Below are 26,783 nucleotides of genomic sequence, written 5' to 3' on the forward strand. Positions count from 1 at the left end.
CCACTCCTGGACTGACTGATGCTCCTGCACACGTCACCCATGCGGTCTTTTGTTGTCGTATATTCACGTCCATCGTCCTGGCAACCTGCCATGGTTAAAACAAAAAACGATCAAAATGAAAAGAACACTGAAATACTACATAATATTTAAATAATGTATAGTGGAGGTTCAGTCATGGCTGCATTGCTCGTCATCAATAGAATAACACCTGCTAATGCTGTGACAATTGTTATATGTTGCCCAAAGATAATCCACTATTTTAATTCCTCATGAAAATGTAGAATGTGAAGAGAATAAACATGTTTACCTAAATGTAATGACATTTGGTTTTTCTGCATGGATAAAGTAAAAAAAGTGTATGAAGATTGGCATTTCATTAGAAAAAGGTCAACTTCTTGTCAACATTAGATTGAGAGGTGTGTTGTTTGCCTTGTCAAGCAACATTTTTTCAAGGTTGTCTTCAAGTGTCCCTCTGTCCCTCAAGGCAGCAAGGAAGGGATCATCCATTGTTGAGCAGGCAGCTGGATAAATGAAATGAACGTTAGTTCTGGGAGGCTCAGGAAGTTAATAACAAGTTGACAAACTGAAGGGTGAGATAGGTCAAAGGTTTAGGTAATCCACATCCCTCAAAATCCAGTCTGGCCATATGAGCCAACAAACAACTGAGGTGGAGACACAATATCCACGAATTAATAGAAAGTCAAATTAATCATTTTATCCGGAGTTTGATTCATTTAGTCTGCTTGAGTTTCCTCTCTTGTATGGATTGGTTGAGCCTCGCCTCCTGTAAGATCCAACATGGCGGCTGCTCAGACTACCAATCCTTCACAGTTGCTCCCTCTCGGTCTGTAAATCCTCGAATTCTTTATCAATGCACTTAATTTCACAGAAAGTTTGAACAGATCAGCCATATTGCTGAAGCTCTGGAGTCAGAGTTTGGACAGCAGCCGACAGAAATATACATTTTAGCGATGTTTTAGTGGTTAGCTTTAGCATCCGGCTGCGTGGAGCTAACGAAGAGCGAATGGATTTATATTAGAAACAAAAATAACATAATATTAACAGAAAACGGCTGTTGACGCTCCAAAATTAGACACACGGCTGTATTTATCAACCATTCAATTGGCTGACACTTAAAGTAGAATTTTAGTTGAGATTTTAAATGTATGAGCTGTAAAACATCCATGTCATGTTAAAAAAAACAAGACAAAACTAAATGAATTTGTTTGTTTTATTCCTTCGACTTATACTTCACCTTCAACTGCGTGTGTAATTTCGTCCTTTAAATATACATTGATATCTTCTCGGGCTATTTCAGCTTCCTGTATAACCGCAGTACTTCTGCAGGTTTAGTTTAGATTTCATTGTTTCCTGCTTTGTTATAATTTAATATACAATTTACGTCAAGCTCTTGGTTTTCATTTATTTAATTGTCTAAATCAGGGGCTGTCGTGCACATCTTAGTTCAGGGGCCAGATACAGACCAAGTTCATCTCGAGTGAGCTGCACTGTTAAAATAGTTCATATAATCATCATAATAACCTTTATTTAAACTTTTGAATTTTTGATTGTTGTGTCGCAGAGTTTACATGATGAAAAGGACAATATTTTCACAAAAACCTAACGATTATTAGTTTGTTTTGTGTTTTTAATGACGACATTGCCAGGATGGAGCCAATTTTATTGAAACCTTCTGGTGCTAAATACAGTGAAACGTAAAAAAAAACCAACCCAAAACTTATTTTGCTGGTTTTACAAACCCCCTGGTTGTGATTGAAAAATATAAGCACCATATTTACCATCTGAAACCATTGTTTGAACCTCAGTTGGAAGATTTCTAATTTACAACCTGTCTGCATTGAAGACTGAATAAGATCTAAAATGGATTTGATTCATGTAATGCTTTTCCAGAGCTGGTTGACAAATGTATCGGTTCTCGGATTCACATCGTGATGAAAACCGACAAGGAAATCGTGGGCACCCTGCTGGGATTCGACGACTTTGTCAGTATCCTTTCTTTAAACGCGGCGCCTCATTTCTGCCAGTCTCCTGCCTCCTTGTGTCGCCCCTAACTCAGAGTTTCAGACATGGTCCTGGAGGACGTGACGGAATTGTAAGTACACACACTATTTATTTATTTATTTGTTGTTAGTTGTTCTTGGGATTCGCTGCAATCTATGTTGCTCAACCTTGTCTTTCTGCTGCAGTGAACTCACGCCGGAGGGACGGAGGATCACCAAACTGGACCAGATCCTCCTCAACGGCAACAACATCACCATGGTAACCGGTCAGGATGCACATTGGACCTCTGGTTTTGTCGCCGTTCATTTCATCAACGTTGTGACTCTTGTGTGTTTGCAGCTCATCCCCGGAGGAGAAGGCCCGGACGTGTAGCTTGGGAGGACGTTTGTGTTTTGCGTTCCTGATTTCATTAAGTGATTTGTTGTTTTTGTTGTTTGTTTGTTTTTTCCCCCCTCCGTGGACTTTTGAGTAAGGAAAATATTTTTGTAGTATTTCTCATGAGACCGTGTCTCACACAGGTGACCAATGATGCCGTTTTTGTTACAAATAAATCCAAATCTCACAGAGAAGTTTCCTTTATTCATTCACACAAACACACAGCGGGTGCAAAGCCGAGATGGAAGCGGTTTATTGAGAGTGAAACTGAAGAGTGAGAGTGGATTGAGGACTGTAGAATCTGCCCCGTCGGTTGTCGGGCTCAGTACATGGACGGCTTCTCCTCGCCTTTCGGGTTGGTCACCTTCTCCAGGTTTTTGGAGATGATGTCGTAAAGCTCGGCCTGGAGGGAGAGAACGTTTCGATGGTTCAACTCCCAACGGGCGTTTCTCATCGTCCGGCTCGTCGATTTGTGCAAATGCATCAGAGTCATATTTCCATTGATGTTCAGATCAACTGACTAAAAAAAGCAACTCTTGAGTTTAATCCTAAATTACAAAACTTTACTTTCCAATTCAGTGTTTTTATCTCTTTTAAGTAGCGCGACAAACTGAAATTGCGAATGCTAACCTCTGAATGGGCCCAGAACTGACAAACTGACCTGAAGTCAGTTCTAATAAAATTTTAAATATGCAGCATTGCAGTTAGACATTAGTTCAATTTACAAATCGGACTTTTTCGGGGCTGAGAAATACCTTATGTCCAGGACTTCCCCTTCTATTAGCGTATTTCCATTACACAATCAGTGTTTAGGGGTTGAAGCATGTCGCAAGAGTGAAATAAAACCTTCACAATTACATTTTTGTTTGTGTAAGCTCACCTCAAACTGAGAATAAACGCTCTTGTGACCATAAACAGTGGTTTAAATGTGTAACTTTGAAGCTGGATGTCACTAAATCCCTAAAAAAATATTTGTCCTTTATAGGGAGAAATCATCAAAATGCTGATTTTTTTTTTTTAATCATTTTGTGTTTTACTCCTGTGACATCACTACGAGGTATGTGTGTAAAATTGAGAAAATCGATTTGCTGAATTACATTAATGTCTCGTTTAAAAGTTAACGACTATTGCAAAACAGATGTAATGTTCAGTATGACACAATTATTGTGAAAGCTTTTTTTTTTTAATACAGGACATTTAGTGATCATTTTAACTGATTTAGATTAATGTTTCAATGATAAATTGTAAAATACTATTTCCAAATAAGTGCATCCTTTATAAATAGCACATATTGGTGTTTACGTATATAGGAAAATGCATTTAAGGACCTCCAAAGGTGAAAAAAACTCAATTTAAAAAAGTGTTGTATGAGTCCAGAAGAGACGAAACTTAACATTTAGTGGCCACCATAGGTTTTTTCTTTTTTTAATAGAGTGATACTTACATAGAAGCCGCGGATGTCGAGCACGATCACGGTGACCTCGGAGTAGAGGGACTCGTCCTTCTCGTGGACGAGCTGGCGGTAATCCATCTGTGGGATGAAGAGAGATCGATTACGATTAGGCCGACGCTGTCATACCGATTCTGCTGTTAAGGGAATTGCTTCAAAATGAGACGCTGTTAATAATACATTTTAATTTGTAGAGGAATTTACAATAACGATACAAATGAGAGTGTAATCTCAAAGTCACTTTCAATAAATACCGAGGACTTTCTTCCACATACTATAAAGTTAAACAGCTGATAAATGCATCTAATATGTAGACAAGGGCGTGTGACACAACATGAAGCCGCAGGCAAAACTCACCACATGAGTTTCTTTGGACGCTTTGGCGACGGCGTCCCCTCGCTCCAAATAGTACCTGATGGAAAGAGTCCAAACATGACCACATTTTTTTTTTTTTTTTTTTTTATATATGACTGTAAAAGTGGCATAAAGACTTCTGTATGATTGTGAAGCAGTAATTCTCATCCCCCCCCCCCCCCCCCCCCATTGGGGAACGTTGACCTCAAAGAGTCTTTATATCCGACCTACTTGTTCAAGCTGGCCTGAAAAGCATCAGCTTTGGTTTTCACTGCAGTGATTCTCTCCAAGATTTTCTCCTGGAATTTTTAAAAAGAGGAAAAGAGATGTTTTAATAGAAAAAAAAATAAAAAAATTAAATAAGTGCCTCGCATTTTACATGATGCAATTTCCATTTATTGACTCAAAGGCTCCATTCCCACGTTTTCAAGTGAAAAACTTGACTTGACAAGTGACTTTTGTGAAACTGCTCCCAAGGTGGGACTTTCTGAAAATGCTCCGACTCCGTCTCCATGGAAACGGCGGGAAATGCAACTTTTCTGATACGCTGCTTACTGGTCTATCGGTTGATATTAACAGACCTCAAAAGATCTAATCTAATCTAAACCACTGAACACAAATATGACAAACACTTATTTGACTGTCAAAGACCAGTTAACCAGTCTAAATTAAAAGGTTTTAATTTTGGGGGCGAGAGAAAGTAGCTGCAAGTTTTTGTTGAGTTCGATTATATTTAATAATAGGAAAAAAAAAAAAAAAAAAAGAAGCCCTTTCTCACATTTCACAGGCAGAGCTTGAGACCTATGAGCATTTGGCGGAAATCACAGGAGTGAGGATAGAAACATACAGAATATAAAGAAAATAAAGAGGGAAGGAAAGTACCTGGATGGCCACTCCAAAGTCATTCCCGTCTTCGATTTTTGGGATGAGATGCTGAATCCAGGAGGACACCTTCAGAGCAGAGGACAAACTCAAAACTAAAATAATGAATTTCTGCATATTTCTGCTTTAGTAATAATAAGTCTTGCATTTTCTTAGTTTTATTAATGAGGCATTAAAATGTTTTGTTTTTTTTGGGGGGGGGGGTACTTTGTGACATTAGAAACTGTTTTAGCTACAGTCCTGCAGAAAATGTAATATTATATATATATATATATATATATATATATTAGAACTTATTATACTTTATTATAGTTTGTGATTTTTATCTTATTTTTAGTCCTATTTGATAGTCATTGTATATAAGATACCTCTATTCTTACATAACTGCACATTCCTCGTCTTTCCTTTCCTCATGAGTGTCCTTAAGAGCAGAATGTTACGAGTAATTTTCTCCACTGTGAGATCAATAAAGGCTTATCTTATCTTATCGAGATGTAAACATTGTGAAATATCTATCATATTTCCATGAAAAAAATATTTTGGAAGCAACAAAAAAAAATTTGTACAAGTTCTTCACTTTCCTCCTTATTCACTAGTTCCTAAACCTTTTTTTCTTAATTTTTTCGCACTTTGAGAGGCTCCAGACCTCTTTGATGTCTCATTTTGTTCTCTCTATTAAAATCCTGCTAATAAATACATAGAGGGTAAAACTCTCCATTATATTATTACACTAAAAGCATTAGAATATCAACTTAAAAGCAGCCGTCTTTAAAGGGTTTAGTGAGTGATAGACGCCAATGTGAAAAAGTCACGCCAGCTTTAAGAGGTTTTCCCGTACGGTGATGATGGTCTCTCTGAGAGCGGCGATCTCGGGCTTCACTCGATCCAGCAGCGCCATGATCTTCTCGTTCCCCTTGATGAAGCTGGGCTTTGGAGCTGCGGGGCAACGGACACAAGCTCAAGCTTCAAACTACGAAACCATCCACCACGCGGCAGCCAGTAGAGCATGAAGACAACCTTTACCTTTCTTCTTCTTCTTCTTGCCTTCCTCATTCTCGTCAGTCTCCATCTCCTGAAGGAGAAACCAGAAGAAGATAAAACTGCCTGCAAAATAGCGTCTTGTGATTTTTTATTCTGAGGCGAAAATATCGACCGCTTGATTATCCTACAGTGAAATTATCCTACAGTGTCAATTGATTTTTTTTCCCCAACTAATTTTCCAAAGGGATTTGAAATTGCATGGCCATTTTATTTATTTATTTTTTAAATTTTGTGTTAATTTGCAAGGTTTTCTTTCTTTCGTTGTTGTCTTGTTATCATTGTTGTCTTGATCTTGCCTTGTGCAATAGTCATTTTGTGTCTTGTTTGTGGTCAACCTTTTCCAATTCTGCCACTTCAATGCTTGCTTTGAGTTGCAATTCTTTAAATGTTTTTGTGTCCCTTCTTTGTTTTCTCCTATTATTATGGTAAATTTTTAGTTTCCCTTGACCGACTTGTCACTATTCAAACATTTCAAGAAGCCCATGATTATGTTCCAATAAAAAAAAATAAAAAAACGTGTAGATAATATAAGTGCTGAGGCGGCCGGTGGTGTCACCTCGTCCTCGGGGGCTGGAGGGTCGGGGATGGGGATGTCCAGGGGGGCTCGCAGAGAGGACTTGTCTTTGACGTTGAGGGCCTCATCCTGGTGAATAATGGATAAAGTCGTGAAGCGAACTGTCAAGACAAACTCTACAAATGGCAGGTCAAAGGTCACTGAGCTGAAGCGATGGGATACTGAACCTTGAGCAGAGCGTCCAGCTGGACAATCTTCAGTGGGATGAAGTTGGAGAACAGATTGTCTGCCTGGAAATGATTAAACAAAGAGGGATACAGTAATCATGAAAACAGTTACACGGGATTATTTTGGGCCATAGTACAGAATTGATTTCAGGGCTGCCATCTCTCAGCATCTTGAATTGATGACTCAACTGTTATTGAGATTTCCAAAGTGGAGAATTTATTTCTTTATTTTTTTGTACTTTTGCGAGCAAACATGTAGAATGTTTATGGGTTATGGCATAGACAATAAACAGGGTGAAATTCAGTAAGTGCGTGAATATCCACCTCCTGTGTTTACTTTAATTCCCCCGAAAAAATTCATTTTTCACTGTTTTAAATCTCCAGAAATTCCATTTATCCAGGTTTACAAATCGTCTCAACAAAACGCACTTTAATCCTCATTTCTAGAATGAATTCGTTTGTAAATGTGACTGGAAAATTTGTGACTTTTTTTTTTTTTTTTACATGCGCAAAGGAATGTTTGGTGCACAATCCAACGAACTACGTGCATGTTTATTATTTGTCCATCAAAAAAATTAAACCGTACGTAAGCTGTGCGTAATGATTGCGTAAAACGATCCTCCTCTCAAGAAACGACTAAAATATATATTAATACCCTGCAATTAAAAGTTGCAAGTACTTAAGATTAAATTTTTTTAATAAAAATACGATACAAAATCCTCCACAAACCTCACGGAAGAGCGACTGTCGGAAGTTTTCCACCTGTGGACACAAGTAAAACCCGTCAAACTGCTGACTCACGTTTCCCCCAAAAAAACACCGTCTGCATTTACTTTCGTTTTCCTCCCACGAGAGGGGGACTTCCCGGCGACTATTCGGACACAAGTGACCTCAAACGTTCATCCAAAGTGCAAAGTCACTTTACGCAGACTCACCTTCCCCATATTGGCGGGGCTTATTTTCAGAGTTGACGCCGTTGGCATGGCGACGCAAACCTTCCACACAGAGATTACAAGGTTAATATTGTGATAAGTTTTCAGATAAATCCACGCAGGTCGAGCAGAAGGCGACGCGTCTGTTCGTCTGGTGTGATTTCTTTTTTATTTCCTCATTGACTTGACTTTCGGTTTATGCTTGAACGATCACATTTGCGCCTCCCACTTCAGAAACCAAGTCTCCTCATAGGTTTAATGTCAAGATTTGCACACGATCACGATACATGATTAACAAGATTAATACGTCTGAGAAAAGGCGTCTAAAATCTTCATTTATTGCTTCAAGTCCAAGTGATCATGGAACCTCAGCGAGGTCTTATGCACATTATACCACTCCATGGACACAATATAGCTTTTCCTAAGGCGACACTGTATTGTATTTAGCACATTTGAGGTTTGTACTTCTATATTTTGATAATTTTTACACTCTTTGCCTTCGCCCATATTCTCCTTTTGCTATTTTTATTTTTATTTCTGGTGTATCTTTTGTCTTTATTTTCTATTTTTTATTTTGGGGTGATTAGCTATTTATGTTGTTTGTATAGCAGAATTGGCAATAAAACTCACTTTTGAAACAAAATTGATGTATGATTTATTTTTATTCAAACCAATCGCCTTACTTTTGTGAAGGTTTTTAATATATATATATAATGTGTATATATATATATTATATATATATATATATATATATATATATATATATATATATATTCTTATTACTTTGCATATATTTTTATTTTATGTACTTATTTTACAACAGAGAAACATTAATTTGCGTTTATTTTGAAAGTAAAAGCAGCGGATGTTTAGACGTTTATTTTGAAAAGGAGGCGGGGTCCGAGCCGGAAGTGAGTCAAAACGTCAAAGCGGAGTTCCGCGTTTTTAAAGCTATAAAGCTAACAGTGTTAAAGCGCTTTCACTTGTTTTATCCGCGAAAAACGGGCGTTTTAACCATGACAGTATAGAGATTTAACCCCGGGATCCTGCAGGAGGATTTTATTCTGACAGAAGCTTAAGAAAACTTAATTCGAGCAGGTACGTAGCTGTTTATTGAACCTCTTTTAAAGTTTCGGTTTCGACAGGAGGGAATTAAAAACTGTTTTTAGCTCAATGTTTCCAACGTTAAAATGCAAAAAAGACGACCCACCGCCCCAGTTAACTCTGTCCAAACTGTGCGCTACTGTAATTAAACCTGCGTGTCTGTGATTTGATCTTGTGTTGCTCCGCAGAAACTAAGATTAGCTCGGAGTTTCCCTCTTCCAGTCGTTTACACCGTGTGACGTCATCACATCCATCAGAAGACAAATTCAACACAAATCTTTGTTTCTATGAAGCAAATTATGAGTTGTAGCGTGTGTGTGTGTGTGTGTGTGTGTGTGTGTGTGTGTGTGTGTGTGTGTGTGTGTGTGTGTGTGTGTGTGTGTGTGTGTGTGTGTGTGTGTGTGTGTGTGTGTGTGTGTGTGTGTGTGTGTGTGTGTGTGTGTGTGTGTACACCTAATGTAATGGTAGTTACAACCCTCATCCTAAACCTGTACTTTTCCCAGAGGGAAACTCTTTAAAATGAAGAAATCACATGAATGTGATTTAAAAGAAACGTACTTATTAATGCTTTTAAAATGCTTTGGCTCAAATATTGCCCAAGTCGGTGCATGAATTCATTGTTAATCTCAATGTGGTTCTCCTGACTAATTAAAGGCTAATAAATAAATACGTAATGTTAATAATAAATAATTCCATTCATTATTCTTTACTGTTCTGTCCTATTCGTTCCTCTTATTATCTGATTGTCTCATTGCTGTTATTTTTAGTTTTTTCCCCCCGGCTGTTATGGTTGTACCTCAATAACGGTAAAATACAGTGGAAAAGGGCTTTTTTCCCCCCTTATAATTTAATTCAAGCAGCAAAACATGCATATTCGCCATTGCACGTAAACCGAAACATTTCAAACGAGTGTTGTTTTTCTCATTGTGCAAATAAAGTACATAGTTTCTCAAAAGTATTTTAATATTTCACTATAGCTGCATTTTTATAGTATTCTTTAACCAAAGGCCAAATCATTACATGAAATAAAAAAAAAGCTTAAAAGTTTGTACTTCCTATTTTGCAAGTTCAAAAACACTTGAATCAAATTAAATCAACTTAAAAATTTTTTTAAAAAATGATCGTCTGTATCAGGGGTGTCAAACATGCGGCCTGGGGGCCAGAACCGGCCCACCAGACCATCTAATCCGGCCGCCATGTGATTCTTGAAGTGTAAAGTATAAAAGTGAAAACTGACAGAGGCTGATCTAAAAACACTAGATCGGCAAAAATGACCTTCAAAACCACCCTTGGTCAGAATTTGACCTCCAACATTAAGTCCAACTTATGTGAAATGATACTTTAGACACGTAAACTCAAAACAATTTCCAGATGATGACAAATTGTTTTAATCCTGAATACGATATCCAGATACAGGTGACTGAGGGTTTATAATATATATATAATATAATATCTGATTTCCTTTAATTTGTATATTTCAGAATAGACTGGAACATTCTTGCAATTACAAAAGGATCAAAAGAAGGAAAGACTTTGACATTTGTCCATATCTACAGTTTAATATGTTACGTTTGACTTGTTGGGCCCCCCAGAGGTCAGGTTAGGTTGGATGTGGCCCCTCAACTGAAATGAGTTTAACACCCCTGCTCTATATATTGCGTATTAGTCAAAGTGCTTAAAGTTGGTGTTGTTGTCATATGAATGTGACGGCGCAGTAATGAGCAGCCGCCAGTCTTCTTTTCTTCCCGGTGAATAACTTCTGCGTCTCATTCCTCGCCGCAGCGATGAGCGGCAGCGCCGCCGCGTCGGCGCAGATGGACGAGGTCCGGACGAGAGCCCAGTCGCTCCTCACCTCCTCGGGCGCCGCTCAGGACGTGAAGGCTGAAATCCAGACGATGGCCGCCATCGCGCTGCCGCCCTCGGAGAAGTACTGTCACCTGGCGGCGGAGGCCATGCTGATGGAGAACACGGCGGGCTTGAACGAACAGGAGGTGATGATGTTTATTTGCCCTGTCAGTATCGAGAAACCGGGTTGTTCTTGAGATCCTTTCTATGAATTCAAATTTAACGGTTTAATATATAAATATTGAAACCGTTTTATTTCCTGTTTTCTACAGAACATGAGCTGTTTCCCTTTTTTTTTCTTTTTTTTTACAACATCTTGACATTCTAAACACATAACTTTGCATCCCCTTTTTGTTCTTGGGTATCTTTGTTTCTTTGTACTTTTGCGAGTAATTTTTACCTTGTGATTTATTATTTAGGGTAGTGCAGATAAACAATGCAAAACAGTAAACAATTCCATAGATGTGTGATGATGAACAATACATTCTATATACAAAAGTAATACAAACAAGTGCTGCCTCAAATACTGTTTACATAATGTGTGTGTGTAGAAATTGTCTGATAACATTACGTAAAACCGACACTAAAAACAAAAATAAACAGAATAATGGAATAAACAACATAATGAATGGATGATGAGTAAAACAAATTATATTATGGAATTCTTTTTTTATCAAAAAAACAAAACAAAAGGTGAAATTATCCATTTTGTAGAAATTGAATGAGTTTGTTTTGGAACTGAGGTTCTATTGTCATAAATTCAGGGAGTTATTGACTGAGATTCTGTAATGATATAGTCAGACAGCAGATTGTTCCATTGGTGTCTACTGATGTTATTTTTTGATTTCCAGTTTGTGAGTATGGTTTCCATGGCGATGGTTCGGGCGACAAGCAGTAGTTTAGTATGTGGTGAGTCGAGAGTGATAGTTGAGAAGCGCCCCGCCACTTTTAATTGTTATTACATATAGACGACATCCTCTCAGTCGTCTACGCCTTGAAAAACACACCACACATTCTGGTGAAAATCTGAATAATCTGTGTTGTGAAGGAGGAATTGTTTTATGGGTTTTTTTGTATGTAAATCACTCTTCTTGTCTGTGTATTTGTAATGAATAGATTTAATATTATCATGTAAGAAATAGGTCGTATTTTTTGCTTTATATGTGAGCTATTTCGGTTAAATTTTGTGTTTATTTCATATTTGTGCTTTTATTTCATGTCAATTTATTCATCCACGTGACAGGAAGCGAGAAAGAGGGTGAGGGGAAGGTTGCTGACGTTTAATATACGTTTTTTTTATTATGTGGATGTTGCAACAAGCTGCTCTTGTGAAAAAATGCATTCTTTAAGTCGGCTTTAAGAGCTCTAACCCCCCCGTCTCTTATTTCAGGCCCTGGACTCCTTGAGCAGACTGATCAAGGCCTTGAGCATCCTGGAGAAGTACGGCTGTAACCTGACGAGTCCCTCCAGGCCGCCGTACTGGAGGAGCGTCAAGCACAACAACCCGGTCTTCAGGACCACGGTGGACGCAGTCAAGGTGAGAAAACGACGCGTTTCACACAGCAGCTGGCTGTGAATGATCAACATCCGGGGTCGAATACGGACAAATATGTTCATGTGCGAGTTCTAAACTGGGGACGGTCCGATCCACTGGACCGGTATCGGGTCCGATCCAGGCCAAAATCACTGGATCGGGTATCAGACTTTTAAAAATTTTTTTTATTAGAACCCATCCGATCCATAAGCTATCTCATATAGCTCAACTTCACTTTGCGCGACATGCCGTAACACAGACGAGCTGTCGCCATGGTTACCATGTGCAGCAGAGAGGAGACGAGAAGTGAATTTCGAGATCTTTAGACATAATTAAATGAATCCTCGTCACTGAGGCTTTAAAGAATTTTATTTAAAAAACATTTTTTTAACACTTGCTCAAAGCCCGTTTTTCTCCCAACGAGGTTTGATCTGTGGTGATGAGGTTAACGATCTCACCTGACAGATCCCGCAGGAACGTGAATCTATGGAACCACAATGACTCGTGATGAATTAATATTCCAACACAAGAAAAGAAAAAACTCTGGGCCTCAAAACAGCTGGAGGGAGAATCTAAACTAAAAGAAGAGCGGTGAGGAAGTTCGCCCCGTGATCGCGGTGCTGCGCCGTCCGCCGATGAATTAATATCCTATAATCTCACCAAATCTTGCTTGTAGCTGCCGGATGGTGTTTTAATTCTTTCATCTGTAAAAACCGATCTGCAGGGTTTCTCCGTGTGTGTGTGTCTGTGTGCAAACGTACGTCTGGGTTGAACCAGTGAGTCGATGACCTGCTTCGTAGGAATGGCGTTCAGGATCACATCTGGATCAGTCAAACCAGGAACCAGAGAGAAAACCTGGATTATCTGGTTTATCTGGTTTATCTCGAGTCTTTTTTGTTTTGATTGTGTGTCTTGATTGTGTCTTCCTGCATTATTCTAATGGCGATGCTATTATTTCATCTTAATTCATAATATTTACTGGAGCTCGCCTCATGTGACTTTTCTGTTTATACAACTGGAATGATTTAATCGAATTACAATATTTGTCACAAAGTTGCACTTTAAAAAAAAAAAAAAAAAAAAAGATTTCAAACATTAGAATGGTGCAGCTGGGCCTGTTGTGTTTACGAATGTCGTTAAAAGCTATGTGACCTTTGACGTTTGAATAAAGGGACCAGAATAGTTGTCGTCCAGGGAAACGGGATGTTTTTCGACATCCGTATCAAGCAAAACGTATTATTAACAACTTTTCGAGGGACAAAAAGAAATGGCGTCGGCCGATCGGTATCGGACGTGGAAAAAGTGGTATGGAGCCGCCCCTCGTCTCAGCTTCGGGGCTTGTTGTCTCACAGGGAGGCCGGACGGTCCTGTACTTGTACGGTTACACCAACCAGCAGATCGACGGCCTCAGCTTCCCCGACGAAGTCGCCAAGCCGGACACTGAGAAGGTCGCGGCGGTCACCCTGGAGGTCATGACGCTGCGCACCGAAATGGACATGATCGTAAAGGTTTGTTGTTTTTGTTTTTGTTTTGTTTTTACACTTCTCAAGCCGGCCTCTTCAGCATGAGAGCTTTCAGTCTGTTCCACCTCCTGTTTCCGTGTTCAGGGAACTCATCCTCACCAAGAACACTTCAGAGACATCATCCCGTCAGTCGTCAAGCAGGTGTGTGTGCAGGTCCTCACTGTTACCGACACGGATATGGTAGAAAAACAACTATTTGCTTTGTTTTTGTCTCTCTCTCTTTTTTTTTTTCCATCAAAATAAGTAGAGCCAGAAAATTAAAAGCACAATATTCCTGAAACTTCCGCCAGTTTTGATGTGCTTTTTGTGCACATGCTTCCATTTTCACCAAAATCCCATCAGCTTTCATGAGCCAATTATTTGCACGTTTTTTTTTTGTTTTTTTTGCGATTTTTGCTGAGAGGAGTTCACTGGATCCTTAACTAAAGTCACGGCACGCTGTTGCTGAATATTCCGCACGTTTTGATGTGCTTTTCTATAATTTAAAAGATTAGAATGAATTCTTATAGAGGCAAAAACACAGAATTGTCTGAATTGCCAGGATTTCCTTTCTATTTTGTCTAATCTGCGTCGCCACTGTCACTTCTGAGCGTTATCTGATGTATGAACTGTGCCGCCGGGCCTCTCCAGACGCAGCTGGCGAGCGACGCCGTGGCCGTCCCGCCCGCAGAGGAGGAGCAGCAGCAGCAGCAGCAGCAGGAGAACAGACCGCAGGCCCCGCCCCCGCCCCCTCCGACCAAACCTCCGGTGCTCCCCAAGCCGTCCGCGGGTGAGGGAACGTCCAACACGAGTCCCATGTGAAAACGAGACCAGACAGGCAGCTCAGCGTGTCGCACCTTTTTAGCCCCAAGGGCTTTTTTTTCCCCCCGTCACATGACGGGAGCTTCTTGTAAAGCGCCTCGCCCAGAAACCGCCACGGTTTGCTCTTGGTCTTAAAAAGTTGTTAAGAGAATGGAAAAATGAATAAATAAATCAAGATGATAGAAAGGGAGCAACAGCCCCAACATCACTAAAAGAAAAGTTGAACTTGAACACTGAAATAGCTATGCATATGTATTTTGTTATGCAATTCAAATGATTTTTATCATTGGCTTCCCTTCCTACACTCACAGCATAAAAACCTAAACGTTTTAAGCGTTTTTTATTTAAATTTCTGATGATTATGGCCATTATTTGGACAAATACTCAAACACACCTCGTCTTATAGAATAATAACATTTCCGTTTACCGTGTTCCTACGTTGATTCGCATGACCGTGAAGCTGAAAGTGAGATGCGCTTTCCGTGACGTTGGATGACTCACGTGGAGTTTTTCTGTCCCTTGAAGCGTCGACGCCGGCCGTCCCGGTGCTTCCCCGGGACCCCTCGTCCCCGGACCCCCCCGCAGCCAGCTCGTGCGGCCTGTGCGGCGGCGGCACCGCGTCCCTGCTCTGCCCGTCGTGTAACAATCGGCTCTTCTGCGACGCCTGCGACGACCTCTTCCACCGCCACCCCTCCAGAGCCAGTCACAAGCGGGACAAGCTGCAGAGGAGCAAACCGGGTACGACCCGAGAACGCCCGCCTTCGGATTGTTTGTCGCCGCCGCCGCTGCTGCTTTGTGGTGTTTATTCATCCGGACTCTGTCCGTTCGCCGCGCAGAAACGTGCGGCATCTGCGGCGTCTCCGCCGTCCAGGCCCAGTGCTCCACCTGCGTCCAGAGGCTGTGCGCCAACTGCGACCGGCTCTTCCACTCTCACCCCGACCGCAAAGGACACAGCAGGACGCAAATCACGCCGGCCAAAACCTCCAGGTGAGGACGAGAAGTGTTCGCTTCATCTGAGCAGAGAGTTAGAGTGGAGTGGAGGACGGGTGCTTTTTTTTTTCCACAAAGAAATCGTGATTAAAATCGACTTAAATGGAAGGTTAAGGTATAAGGCGAGGGGGTACCGAGAAAGACAAAACGCAGTCGAAGACTTGTTAAAGTCAGGGAAGGAAAGAAAAAAAAACAGAATTTTTTTTCCTGCTCACATTTGTGGGCAGGAAACACAATACTTCAAAATCCCACAATTCCCCCATGTTCCACCTTATGGCATTCGTCATTCCGACGTGAAATGAGATTCCTTGTGTCGGTTCCAGTCCGTCTCTGTCCCCGTGGACGTGCTCGCACTGCACCACGGTGAACGAGACGCGCGCCGTCCTCTGCATCACCTGCGAGCGCCCCCGGCTGGCCACCGCCGCCTCGCCCGCGCCGGAGACCTCCGCCTCCCTCCCCACCTCTCCAAACTCGGGTGAGATTCCCTTCCCGTCACCGCGCCCGTTGGCGTTCGTCAAGCCGGACAGGTCATACTGCTCTATAGCCCCGACTAGTGGTGGGTGGCTGTACAATGTTTTTTGCGAGCAATTTAAACAAGGGGGGGGGGGGGTGATGTTTTAACTTTCTAATTCAGGGGTGTCAAACAAAAGGCCCGTGGACCAAAACTGGGCCACAAGAAGCTCCAATAAGGCCAAACCAACAAGCAAATTGTAAAAACACCCATAATGCAACAGCTACCGGAGGAATCTTTCGGGGGCACTTGCACAAGAAGGTTCCATTAAAATTGGCTTTAATATTGAGATTGTGGTCCATTTCTGTAGTAATTGTTTGGTTTTTTGTGAAAATATAGACGTTTTTAAAAGTATTTGCTTCGCCACAACTAAGAAAATCTTTCAGCTTTACATTTAAAGGTTATCGTGGCTCCATTTTACCGGCCCGGCCCACTTGAGATGAACTTGGGCTGCATGTGGCTCCTCCATGAAAATGTGTTTGACACCACTGGTCTAACTGCATAATGACAAAAAAAAAAAAAAAAACCCTCCACAAATGGCTCAATGAAATAGTCAATCCTTAAAAAATTATGAAATCAAAATTGATGCTGAATGTACAAGATTGTTTTTGTTTCTCTTCTTGATGCTTTTTGCAAATGATAGTCGAGAAAATAGTTTTTTGTGTGATCAGATGATCTATAGAGGTCAACAGGACTGAAATAAAAGTTTAGTATTGCAATATAGTCAGGTTGTGTCTTTTTTTTTTTTTTTTTTGCCGTGCGGAAAAGGACTTTCTTACATTAAAGATTAAAAAAACCAAATGGATCAGGCAGTTGTTGTGTGGAGGTGAGCTGTCTCTGTGTCCAATCCCTCAGAGTGGCAGTGCAGGAGCTGCACGGTGGTGAATCAAGGCAGCAGCATCCTCTGCGAGGTGTGTGAGCGCCCCCGCCTGGCCACTCGCCCCCCCACCGCCTCCGGCCCCGGGTCTCCGCCGGCCCCCGGGGGAAAGGTCAGGATGACGACCGACCGTCGCCGCGCTCGGCGCATTCTCCCTCCCTCCCTCCCCTCCACGTGACTCCCCGCTGTCTCTTCTCCCGCCGTCTCACAGTGGATGTGCAAGTTCTGCACGTACCTGAACACCAAGCCCTCGGCGGTCTGCGAGATGTGCAACCTGCCGCGCAAAGAGTCCGCCGGGGCTCCGGCGCCTCGCTCGCTGCAGCAGACGCCGATCGGCGGCAAGAGTCCGCCTCAGCCGGGTGCCAGGCCGCAGCCCAAGCCCCGGGTCGACCCCGAGCTGAGGAGGCAGAATCGGATGAAGGAGGACGGCCTCAACCTCATCCACCAGATACGAGTACGGAAAATGACGCATTGCAGCAGGTTCACATTCAAGCCAGTGATGATTCATTTGATCGTTGTCGCCATTGATTCCAACTTTTGCCGTGAGCTCAGCTTTAAAGGGCCTAAATTCCAGCTTCAGCCGCAACACGAATCCGGTTTTTGCCGAGTTAAAATTCCCGGGTTTCGTCCGCAGGAGGCGGAGAAGCGAGGCGTCAGCCCGGAGGAAGTGTACGCCGCCCTGGGCATGTGCGGCGGCAGCAACGTCCACCCCTGCGACTGGCTGGCGTCGGAGCTGCCGCACCTGCTGGACGAAATCTGCGCCATGGCGGCGTCCGTCCGGCTCAGCTACAAGCGGGGGAACGCCAGCATGCAGCCCGCGGTGGAGGGTGACGGAGAGGAGACGGAGGAGGAGGAGGAGGAAGAGGAGGAGGAGGAAGAAGAGGAGCGCGGCGGGCTGAACGGCGCAGGCGACGGCGCGAAGCTCTCCAGAGCCGAGGCCAAGCTGGCGTGGCTGGCGGCCGGAGGAGACACGGACCGAGCCGTGAGGCAGCTGCTGAGGGACCGACAGACCAAGGTGGGAGACGTCATGGCGGCGGGGGTCTTGTGAGGCGGAGCCAAAGGTGGCGAGGCGGGGTTGACTTAGGACTGCAAGAGCGCTCTGAGCAGAGCTCCAACTCATATCTGTTATTTTTCTCATCTGTATCCCTCGTCCCTCCTTTTCTATATGTCCGAGCTACATTACAGCATTACGTTGTATTACAGCCGTCACCATCGAGTGTGTGAGACAAAAAACAGTTTATAAAAGGTGTGTTCAACATGTGGACCCGGTCCACCAGAAGGTCCAGTCTGCATTTTTTTTGCAATGAGGCTACTTTAGTCAACTTTATAGAACTTTGTGTGTTTTCATAATGGATTCATACCCGTTTGCACTGAAACAAAGGGGAACATTTTATTTTATTTGAGCAAATTTCTTCGCCTTCATGCCGTCATCTCCTGGCCAATCCCACTCCAGGTCAAGTTGTGTCCCCTCGACTAAAAAGAATGTGAATCTCCTGCCTTACCGACTGCAAAAGTTGAGATGCACAATATAAATGCAGCCAATTTACAATTTTTTTTTGTTGTTGTTATAATTTACCTGAACACACAAATGAGGTCGCACTCAAGAGTTGATTATTTTTTTGTTTTTTAATAACTGAACAGTTTGTGTTTTTTTTACTATTTGGTAAGCAAAATAAGAACGTGAGAGTTTCCCTCTCATATTTGTACATTTTTACAAGCAATTCTCCACAAAACTCATTATCTGTTGCCCCATTGGATCTCACTTGGGCCACATCGGTTAAAAAAAAAAAAAAACCCATACAGCAAGACGTTCTTTTCTATAGATTCACGTTGTAATTGTTCTATCAAATCTTTGTATGAAGTCAGAATTCTCTGAAGAACGAGAAAGTGGAATCTGGCCTGCCACGGCGTTTCCCTTCAGAATAAAGCAGCGAAACAACATTTAATAGTATTACTGTAAAAACCGTTAAAAACAAAGGAAGCGGCCCATAGACACATGAGAGACCTGCAGGGGGCGCTGAGGCTCTACACGCAGAAATACGGCAGTGCAGGGTGACCCTGGTTGTGTGTGGATGTTGTGGGAGTGTTGAGCAAATATGTACAAACTCCATCCCGATAAGAAAAAAACCCGGAGGATCTTTGAAGCTGCGGCCGAGAGAAAGAAAAGTTCCTGGAAATGCGTTAGAAGAATCGGACCGCGAGGTTAATTTACTCAAGCGACTGGGGGAAAAGAGTGTCAAAGTGTAAAAGTTTCACCGGGAACGTCTTCAGCACACAGCAACACCGTGAGATGTCTAAAACCGTTTTCAAGGCCGTGTGGCTGTTTTATATCACATCCTGTTCCACTTCTCTTATCTTCACCTCACAGATTATGACGACAAAGCGTTCCGACTATGGACTCAGTTCTTCCACAGGGAATACAGATGGAAAAAGTTTTTTTTTTTAAGTTTCAGAAATTTTTATTTTTTTTTAATATCAGGCACAAATTATGTTAAAAAAATTTTTTTTAATGTTTTTCTGCAACGCATCTGCATAAAATGTCAGGCTTGTTCTATATAACAGTTTTGTTTTAGTCTGAAAGCCATTGAGTTTCTTTTTAACCGTTAACAAAATGACATTTGTGATATTTTTTTTCATTTTTATTCGAATATATTTTACATAATGAGCTCAGTCAATCCAGAGTGGCACTTTTTTTTTGTTTTTTTCCCTATCTAATAAGCAAGTAAGAACACGAGTTGTCATGTCTTTTTGGACCGACACAGATGAGGGAGCTTCACTCTCTGGGCTTCCGGGACGTGGCGCGGTGCGAGGAGGCCCTGCGGCAGAGCGGCGGGGAGGTGAAGGGGGCCCTGTCGCTGCTCCAGCGCCCCCTCCTGGAGTCCTTCCACCAGCGCATCTGGGCCGACCAGCCGGAGCCGCCCATCGACCCCAAACACCCGGACAAACAGGTCAGACAGTCAAAAAAACAACAACACGGGAAGTTTGTTGTTTTTTCCTTTCCACCGCCTCCGCCCTTGTCCTCGCTCACCCTCTTCCCCGCGCTCCCGCAGAGGATGTGCCGCCGCCTGCTGGCGTTGTACGACCTGCCCAGCTGGGGGCGCTGCGAGCTGGCGCTGGCGCTGCTGCAGGAGCAGGAAGCGCCGTACTCCCTGGAGGACGTGGTCCAGGCCGTGAAGGAATCCCACGACAAGGACTTCATCCGCCGCCTCCTCAACAACGAGTGCCCGTGTTGCTTGAGCATCTTCCCGCGCAGCAAAGTGAGACGCCACTTAATCAAATCCAATTGGTAAAAACTGTATACTATATAGGATTTCAAAAAAAAAAAATTGAACATTTATACATGGTTTGAGTGTATAATAACTTTGTAAAAGAGGGAAGGGCTGAAGCTGCGAAATTGACGAGAAATGTTGACGAATATGCAAGATTGAACTAAAAGCCAATTAAAATGTAAAAAAAAGACAGGATCATGTGTAAAAACAACATTTCAGAAGAGACGTCAAACGGTGAAGGGAAAGTCCGGTTTGTTTTATAAATACAGTTCAAAATAAAATGGAAAGTCTGCCGATACTCCAGCAGGTGAGGAAGGAGGCTGCAGATGAGTGATGTCACAGGTTTCACCCTGTTAAAGCAGGACCGCTCATCTTTGATCGTATTGAGAATGTCAAATGTATATTACCCTCTCTACCAGCGTGCTCTATTAGTGAGTGATGTGTGAGAAGTGGAGCCATCAAGACTGAACTGAATGTCTGTAAATTAAGCTTGTCAATCAAATGTTTGCTTTGTTTCAAACTAAAACGTATTTATTTAGTGGATCACGTGGACCGAGTCTGGTCCGACTGAGACGTGGTGTACATGGAGTATCTAACGGGAAGCGTTTGTGCATATTTTGTTTTGTTTTGTTTTGTGTTTTTTTTGTTTGTTTGTTTCCCTCCCGGGTTTTCCAGATGCAGTCTCTGACCTCCTGCCAGTGCTCCGTGTGCCACGACTGCTTCAGGCAGCACTTCACCATCGCCGTGAGGGACAAACACATCAGAGACATGGTGTGTCCCTCCTGCAGCGAGCCCGACATCAACGACCCCGAGCAGCTGGACAGCTACTTCTCCACGCTGGACATACAGGTCAGCTCATCCATCCATCTCTTTCCCCTTTCACTAAACATTTCCACCGAACCGTGTTCTGCCTTGTCACTCAATCATTCATGTTGAGAGCTTGCGTTTCTTGTCCGTCGTCTGTGAAGCCCGTTGAGTTGTATGGAAATGCTTTCACGACCCATTTCAATTAAATGTAAATGAGTTTAGCTGTAAAAGTTACATTCAACGAACAAACGTGGCGGAAAGAATGAAACGCTGCTCACAGGAAGCCTGAGCTGTTTGGTTCTGTTGCAGCTGCGGGACTGTTTGGAGCACGACGTGTACGAGCTGTTTCACAAGAAGCTGACGGAGCACACGCTGAAAAAAGACCCAAAGTTCCTGTGGTGCTACAATGTGAGTTTGTCCCACATCCTTTGAGGACGAGGGGGAAGATGTCGGGACGTCCCTCGGGTCCAAGTTTTGCTTTTATTATGTCTGAATTTCAGCCAAGCTTGGACGTTACTTACAACTACAAACCTGCACTGAACAATCTTCTTTTTTTTTTTTTTTTAACATAAAAAGCACAAAATTAAAAAAAAGTCAGTTTATAAAGTAAAGCTGCAAAAAAAGCTCTGAAACCACAAAATGAATTGCTTCAAGAACGATTCAAACTGGTTGGAAACCATTGAAATAGTTGCTGATTAGTTTGTGCTAATTTTATATAAAAAAGAAAATACCATCTAAAGATCAGAATGAGTCACACGTTGGCTGATAACTTCCAAATATCCAATTTGCTTGTTATAAAATGAGAGAAATTTACATTGGATTATGTTTTCCCTTGCATTGAAGTAGCTCAATATAAAGTTACAAAATGTTGATAAACTCCTGGTAAATACCAACAAAAAGATGTGCTTTATTCTGGTAAGATTGTGAGAACATTCTTACAGTCGATTCTTACACTTCCATTTCTTCTGAGCAGCAGATTTAAAATCATATCTAACCATTCAGCGTTTGAACTCACGAACATGTTTTGGGAATTAAAACCAGGCTTTTCTCAAGAGTCGGAGAAACGCTGAGCTAAACAGTACAAATATAACTCTGAGGAGTTGCTTTTTTGGAACTGAACTTCCCATAACCTTTCTTGATTGGCTCTCATGACTTCTCTATTTTTTTTGTTTTTATGAAGCTCTGGGTTTTTGTTTTTTGTTTTTTGTTTTTCGCTCGGCTCATGATGGCCCTGGAAGAGAGATTAAAACAACAAAGGCGACCCTGTACGAGCCTCAAACGCTGGGAAAAAAAACACGAATCCTCCCCCTTTCCCCTCCCCCGCAGTGCACCTCCGGCTTTATCAACGACGGAGACCAGCTGAAGGTCACCTGCCTGTCGTGCCGCAAGAGTTTCTGCGCTCAGTGCAAGAAGCCGGTGAGTCGAAACCTTCCTCACGCAGTCTGACTGCTAGGGGTGCGGCGTCGCCCCCTTCCAGCTCATGACGCTTGTGTGTCCCCCCTCCCCCCCTCCCGTGTCGGCAGTGGGAGCCTCAGCACCAGGACGTGACCTGCGAGCAGTTCCAGCAGTGGAAGAGGGACAACGACCCGGAGTACCAGAAGCAGGGCCTGGCCGGCTACCTGCGGGACAACGGCATCAGTGAGGATTTTTTCTTAAGGGAAATGATGGATGCTTTTCATATTTTCTTTTCCATATAGCAGAGATTTTCAGCTAGATGAAGGTCTGGACTTCTGCTGTGTCAGCGTGAGCTGGACTGGCTCCGCCCACACAGGCCCAGATTGGAAAGAGGAGAACGTGCTTCCTCTCGTGGTGCCATGTGCCAGAGCAGAGCTGCTTAATTAAGGGAGGAGCCTACCTTAATTGGGATTGGCTCCACTTTGCACACTATGACCACTTTAAAGGTCTCCACGTCTTTCTCAGTCTCCGTGATGCCGTTTGTTCACAAATGTCCTCTAATCAATCGCTTAGTTGTCCTGGATTTTATTTTGGAGGATCAAAATAAAGGAGGAGGAATAGTTTTTCATGCGGCATTTTCCAGGTTTTTCTTCACGATATATCATAGAATCCACACCCGCGGCACATTGTGTTCGTCTGTGACATAAAAATCCCAGTAAAGCACATTTATATGCAATGCGACCAAATGTGGAAGAGTTTTAAAAGAGTACAAATACTTGTTCAAGCCGCTGAATATCGTTTCACAACCCCACACGGTGTTTATTAAAGCCTCCTGGGGGGGGGGGTGGCGTAATAAAAACTGTCGAGCCTCTCTGGTGAAACCTTGTTGTTCTCTTGCAGCATGTCCTGACTGCCGCTTCCAGTACGCCCTGAGCAAAGGAGGCTGCATGCACTTCACCTGCTGCCAGTGCAGGTACCAGTTCTGCAGCGGCTGCAACAACCCCTACCACAAGGTGAGCGCCGACTGCAACGACCAGTCCGGCAATATGCGGGTCCACAGTCGGCATCAGTGTGCACAGACGGAATTGGAATTTAAATCGATAAGAAGCATGAAATTGTCAAATAGTCAAACTGAGTCAAGTGAAAATCTGGTAGAGAGAGGTAACAATACACTGCGGCAAGAGAAAAGTTGATAGGAGGGGGGAGGGGGGACAAAATACATCTCTGTCTGTCTTTAACATGCAAGCTGATTTATTGTGTGATCGTTTGGTTCTGTTGAAACACGACGAGGACCAAAAGTCCTTCTGTTTATCTACGAAGCTTGGGATAGTTCTGTGTAAAGGTCGACGGTTGCAGCCGCGTTGATTCCACCTCCTCAGCGCGACGCTCTTTGTCGTTTGACCCCTGCTGCTCCCCGTCTCCGCAGACGAACTGCAAGACGGCCCAGTGCAGCTGCCCGGGGTTTCACGCCCACCACCCCAGAGACTGCCTCTTCTACCTGAGAGACTGGGAGCCGGCGCGGCTGCAGGAGCTGCTGAAGGTCGAAGCCATACCTTCACACTCTTTACACCTTCTCACCTGAACAGCAGCCTTTTTAATTTAAAACCTATTTTGTTAATAATAATGAGAATGATCGCAATCAAATCTGTTTGTTTATTTTTATTATAGATCTATCTAATTAGAACTATAAGACATCCAAATACTCTGCCAATATTTATATGAAGTATCTGCAGCCTGAGATGTTCAAATTCATCATTTCCTTTAGAAAGCATCACCCGTGCAATGACGTTTACATGATCATAACAAATCATCTACCAATTGCAAATAAACATTCCATACAGGAAAGATGCGATTACACACTCGGCGATTAAAGTATCAACTGTTTTTGTTAAAGGAAATTCAAGATGTCAGCAAAACTTGTATCGTGTCTGAAATTGTTCTTAATTAAGTCACGCGTTTGCGTTTCTTTCGTCTAGAGGAGCGGCGTGGAGTTTAACACGGAGCCTTCCAACGACGCTTCCACTGGTGAATATGAATCTGTCCCATGTCTTCGGAAAGCTCTCCAAATGAAGTTTCATGTGATGGTAATCTGGGTGTGTGTGCGCGTGTGTGTGTGTGTGTCCTCCCTGCAGACGCTTGTGGCGTGCTGGAGCAGAAGGATGAAGGCAGCGAGCAGGAGGACTCGCCGTGTGGCGTCCAGACTCAGCCAGGACAGGCGGGACTCTGCGAGTGAGTCCCAGTCGGAGAGCAAATGCTTGCCTGTACCATCGCATGCTGCAGGTTTTTAGCGCGTGTGTGTGTGTGTGTGTGCGTGCAGGAAGCACTACAGGGAGTACCTGGTGAGCCTGATCAACGCTCACTCTCTGGACCCCGCCGTGCTCTATGACGCCGCCGAGCTGAAGAGGGCCTGCGAGAGATACCAGGTGGACACGGCGCGAGGGGAGACCGAGGACGACCACGGTCACCACGCCAGACTCCTCAAGGTGGCACACTGAAATACATTGCAACAAACACACACACTTTGACACGCGGGTGTCACTCGTTTTAGTTCAGGGGACGCATGCAGTCCAATTTCATCCTTTTAACCTTTAAATATAAATTTTTACGTTTTTCTTTGTCGTGTATATGTGAGGAAAATGTCTGTATTTTGACGAAAACCAAACATTTAGTCCAGAAAATGACTCCAATCTCAACATGGAGACAGTTGTAATGATGCAGAATACAGTGAAATGTCCAACAACTTGTCCTATACCTGTTGTATTCTGCATGTTTTTACAAACGCACCCGTACAGCACAAGCTTTGAGGCTTATTCTCAGTCTGTCACAATTTAGAAACAATGATGTGTTTTGTTTTTAAATGGTTAAACTATTCACAAAAAGAACTGAATATTAACTGGTTAAATCTTCACTCTTGAATCCAGTTTTGATTTTGTGGTTGATTATTATATCAGCACGTGCAAGTCTGGTCTCTGGACTCTCTCATTAAAACAAATGTCATGTTCGTTCTTGATCTTTTTCTCCTCACAGAAACTGATGGAGGTTCCCCTCGGAGAAAAAGTTCCCCGGAAATGAAGACAATCGCGTGTTTGAAAACATGTTATGTGGGGTTTTTGAAGTCAAGTAATGGCTCTTTTCATTCGTTCCTGTTTTTTTTTCTTTCTCTTTTCATATCTTTAAAACGGGAGGGAAGAAAAAAAATCTATTTTGATGAAGACTAATGTGTTGACTTCTTGAACAGTTTGAAAGAGAATATTTTAAATTGGGACAATGTTTAAGGCTTTTTAAATGCAAAAAATTAAAGATTATACATTTATCTCCTGAATAAATGGATCCGCTTCTTACTGGGATCCGTTGAAAAGTCTTGTTCAGCCTTATTGTTTGGCAGTTTGGACGTTTATCTGAGTGCCTCAGGTACTGTGATTAAATATGGAAGCACAATTCTTCATGTTTGATCGTATTTTCAAATGTCAGCCAGGTGAACTAACTCAGAATAAGAGTTGATTTTTCAGCACGAAGGAGCAGAAACACGTTCATCATGTCCACCGTCGGCACTTCACTACAGGGTTTTTACACGCTTCCATTCAAACTTTCTTTTAATTCATTGAAGAGAAGGTAAAAATGAAGTGGCTCAGTGTGATCAGTGGGCTGAGTAAAGTGGGGAAACTTTTAAAGGAGTCACTTTGTACTGTGGATCATTTGTTTCTTCTTCTTGAAAGAAGAAAAATGTGGATTTAAAAGTTATAATTTGTGTTTGTGATATTTACCTTCAGTGCTCGGATTGACTCAAAACTGACACGGGTGTCTTTTCTGGAATCTCTTGTTGTCCATCCCCAATTCTTAAACGGTGGGATGCAAAATAAAAAAATGTATTACTAATCTCATAAAGCCATTATTTTTTTTTTTTTTCTGATCAAACATAAACATGAAAAGACATTTCTACATTTGTAATTGCTCATTTTGAGTTTGATAGCAGCAACACATTTTATTAAATGTGTTGCATCACTAAACACTCACACCAGTACAGACTTAACAAGATAAATAATAATAATAAGCAGCATACAAAAAACACTGCACTTTTCACAACAGATTGATAAAAAAAAAAAAAAAAAAAGTTAATTTTATTGCAGACTGATCGCAGCCTCGCATAAAACTGCCATTATTATCATTGCTATCGTTATTATCATGATTATTGTTAGATTATTATTTATCATCGTTTTAATAACGTGAGTTGGGGCTGTCGCCCTCTGGTGGACGTCCGAGGGAGAGTTTTTTTTTCTTCAGTGAAATCACGTGACTTCTGGGAAGAGGAGCGCCTGTTGTGAGCGCGGCG

General features: G+C 42.5%; 3 protein-coding genes across 3 annotated transcripts; 2 read left to right on the plus strand and 1 right to left on the minus strand.

Moving 5' to 3' along the window:
• Positions 1–792: 792 nt before the first annotated feature.
• On the plus strand, positions 793–2,591 carry lsm5 (LSM5 homolog, U6 small nuclear RNA and mRNA degradation associated). Its single transcript, XM_080515407.1, has 5 exons — positions 793–844; positions 1,912–2,007; positions 2,086–2,113; positions 2,208–2,280; positions 2,362–2,591. The coding sequence occupies exons 1-5, from the start codon at positions 799–801 to the stop codon at positions 2,392–2,394; spliced, it is 276 nt and encodes a 91-aa protein (XP_080371533.1). The 5' UTR covers positions 793–798; the 3' UTR covers positions 2,395–2,591.
• On the minus strand, positions 2,584–7,950 carry psme2 (proteasome activator subunit 2). The gene is made up of 11 exons (XM_080515406.1): positions 7,801–7,950; positions 7,595–7,627; positions 6,866–6,928; positions 6,681–6,767; positions 6,107–6,155; positions 5,922–6,019; positions 5,084–5,152; positions 4,433–4,500; positions 4,205–4,259; positions 3,842–3,928; positions 2,584–2,800 (listed from the first exon to the last, which is right to left on the minus strand). Exons 1-11 carry the CDS (start codon positions 7,846–7,848, stop codon positions 2,720–2,722), a joined length of 738 nt encoding a protein of 245 aa, XP_080371532.1. The 5' UTR covers positions 7,849–7,950; the 3' UTR covers positions 2,584–2,719.
• A 791-nt stretch (positions 7,951–8,741) lies between these two features.
• On the plus strand, positions 8,742–26,248 carry rnf31 (ring finger protein 31). The gene is made up of 24 exons (XM_080515386.1): positions 8,742–8,895; positions 10,684–10,892; positions 12,137–12,283; positions 13,633–13,788; positions 13,888–13,944; positions 14,434–14,572; positions 15,130–15,342; positions 15,441–15,591; positions 15,918–16,069; positions 16,961–17,094; positions 17,194–17,436; positions 17,617–17,997; positions 19,745–19,930; positions 20,033–20,239; positions 20,927–21,100; positions 21,368–21,466; positions 22,385–22,474; positions 22,582–22,696; positions 23,354–23,466; positions 23,880–23,993; positions 24,430–24,478; positions 24,586–24,682; positions 24,771–24,936; positions 25,481–26,248. Exons 2-24 carry the CDS (start codon positions 10,686–10,688, stop codon positions 25,523–25,525), a joined length of 3,435 nt encoding a protein of 1,144 aa, XP_080371512.1. The 5' UTR covers positions 8,742–8,895; positions 10,684–10,685; the 3' UTR covers positions 25,526–26,248.
• Positions 26,249–26,783: the final 535 nt, after the last annotated feature.

This window comes from Blennius ocellaris, assembly GCF_963422515.1.
Source record: "Blennius ocellaris genome assembly, chromosome: 19".
NCBI classification, from domain to species: Eukaryota; Metazoa; Chordata; class Actinopteri; order Blenniiformes; family Blenniidae; genus Blennius; species Blennius ocellaris.

What these genes read in the sequence shown, in the direction of transcription:
- rnf31 (XM_080515386.1), top strand. Translation starts at nt 10,686, where the DNA reads ATGAGCGGCAGCGCCGCCGCGTCGGCGCAGATGGACGAGGTCCGGACG. An exon ending in GCATCTTCCCGCGCAGCAAA is followed by an intron (nt 20,240 to 20,926) that starts GTGAGACGCCAC and finishes CGGGTTTTCCAG; the next exon opens with ATGCAGTCTCTGACCTCCTG. An exon ending in GGACAGGCGGGACTCTGCGA is followed by an intron (nt 24,683 to 24,770) that starts GTGAGTCCCAGT and finishes GTGTGCGTGCAG; the next exon opens with GAAGCACTACAGGGAGTACC.
- lsm5 (XM_080515407.1), top strand. Translation starts at nt 799, where the DNA reads ATGGCGGCTGCTCAGACTACCAATCCTTCACAGTTGCTCCCTCTCG. An exon ending in GGGATTCGACGACTTTGTCA is followed by an intron (nt 2,008 to 2,085) that starts GTATCCTTTCTT and finishes TCAGAGTTTCAG; the next exon opens with ACATGGTCCTGGAGGACGTG. An exon ending in ACGGCAACAACATCACCATG is followed by an intron (nt 2,281 to 2,361) that starts GTAACCGGTCAG and finishes GTGTGTTTGCAG; the next exon opens with CTCATCCCCGGAGGAGAAGG.
- psme2 (XM_080515406.1), bottom strand. Translation starts at nt 7,848, where the DNA reads ATGCCAACGGCGTCAACTCTGAAAATAAGCCCCGCCAATATGGGGAAG. An exon ending in GCCCCGCCAATATGGGGAAG is followed by an intron (nt 7,628 to 7,800) that starts GTGAGTCTGCGT and finishes TTGTGTCCACAG; the next exon opens with GTGGAAAACTTCCGACAGTC. An exon ending in GACAGTCGCTCTTCCGTGAG is followed by an intron (nt 6,929 to 7,594) that starts GTTTGTGGAGGA and finishes AATCATTTCCAG; the next exon opens with GCAGACAATCTGTTCTCCAA.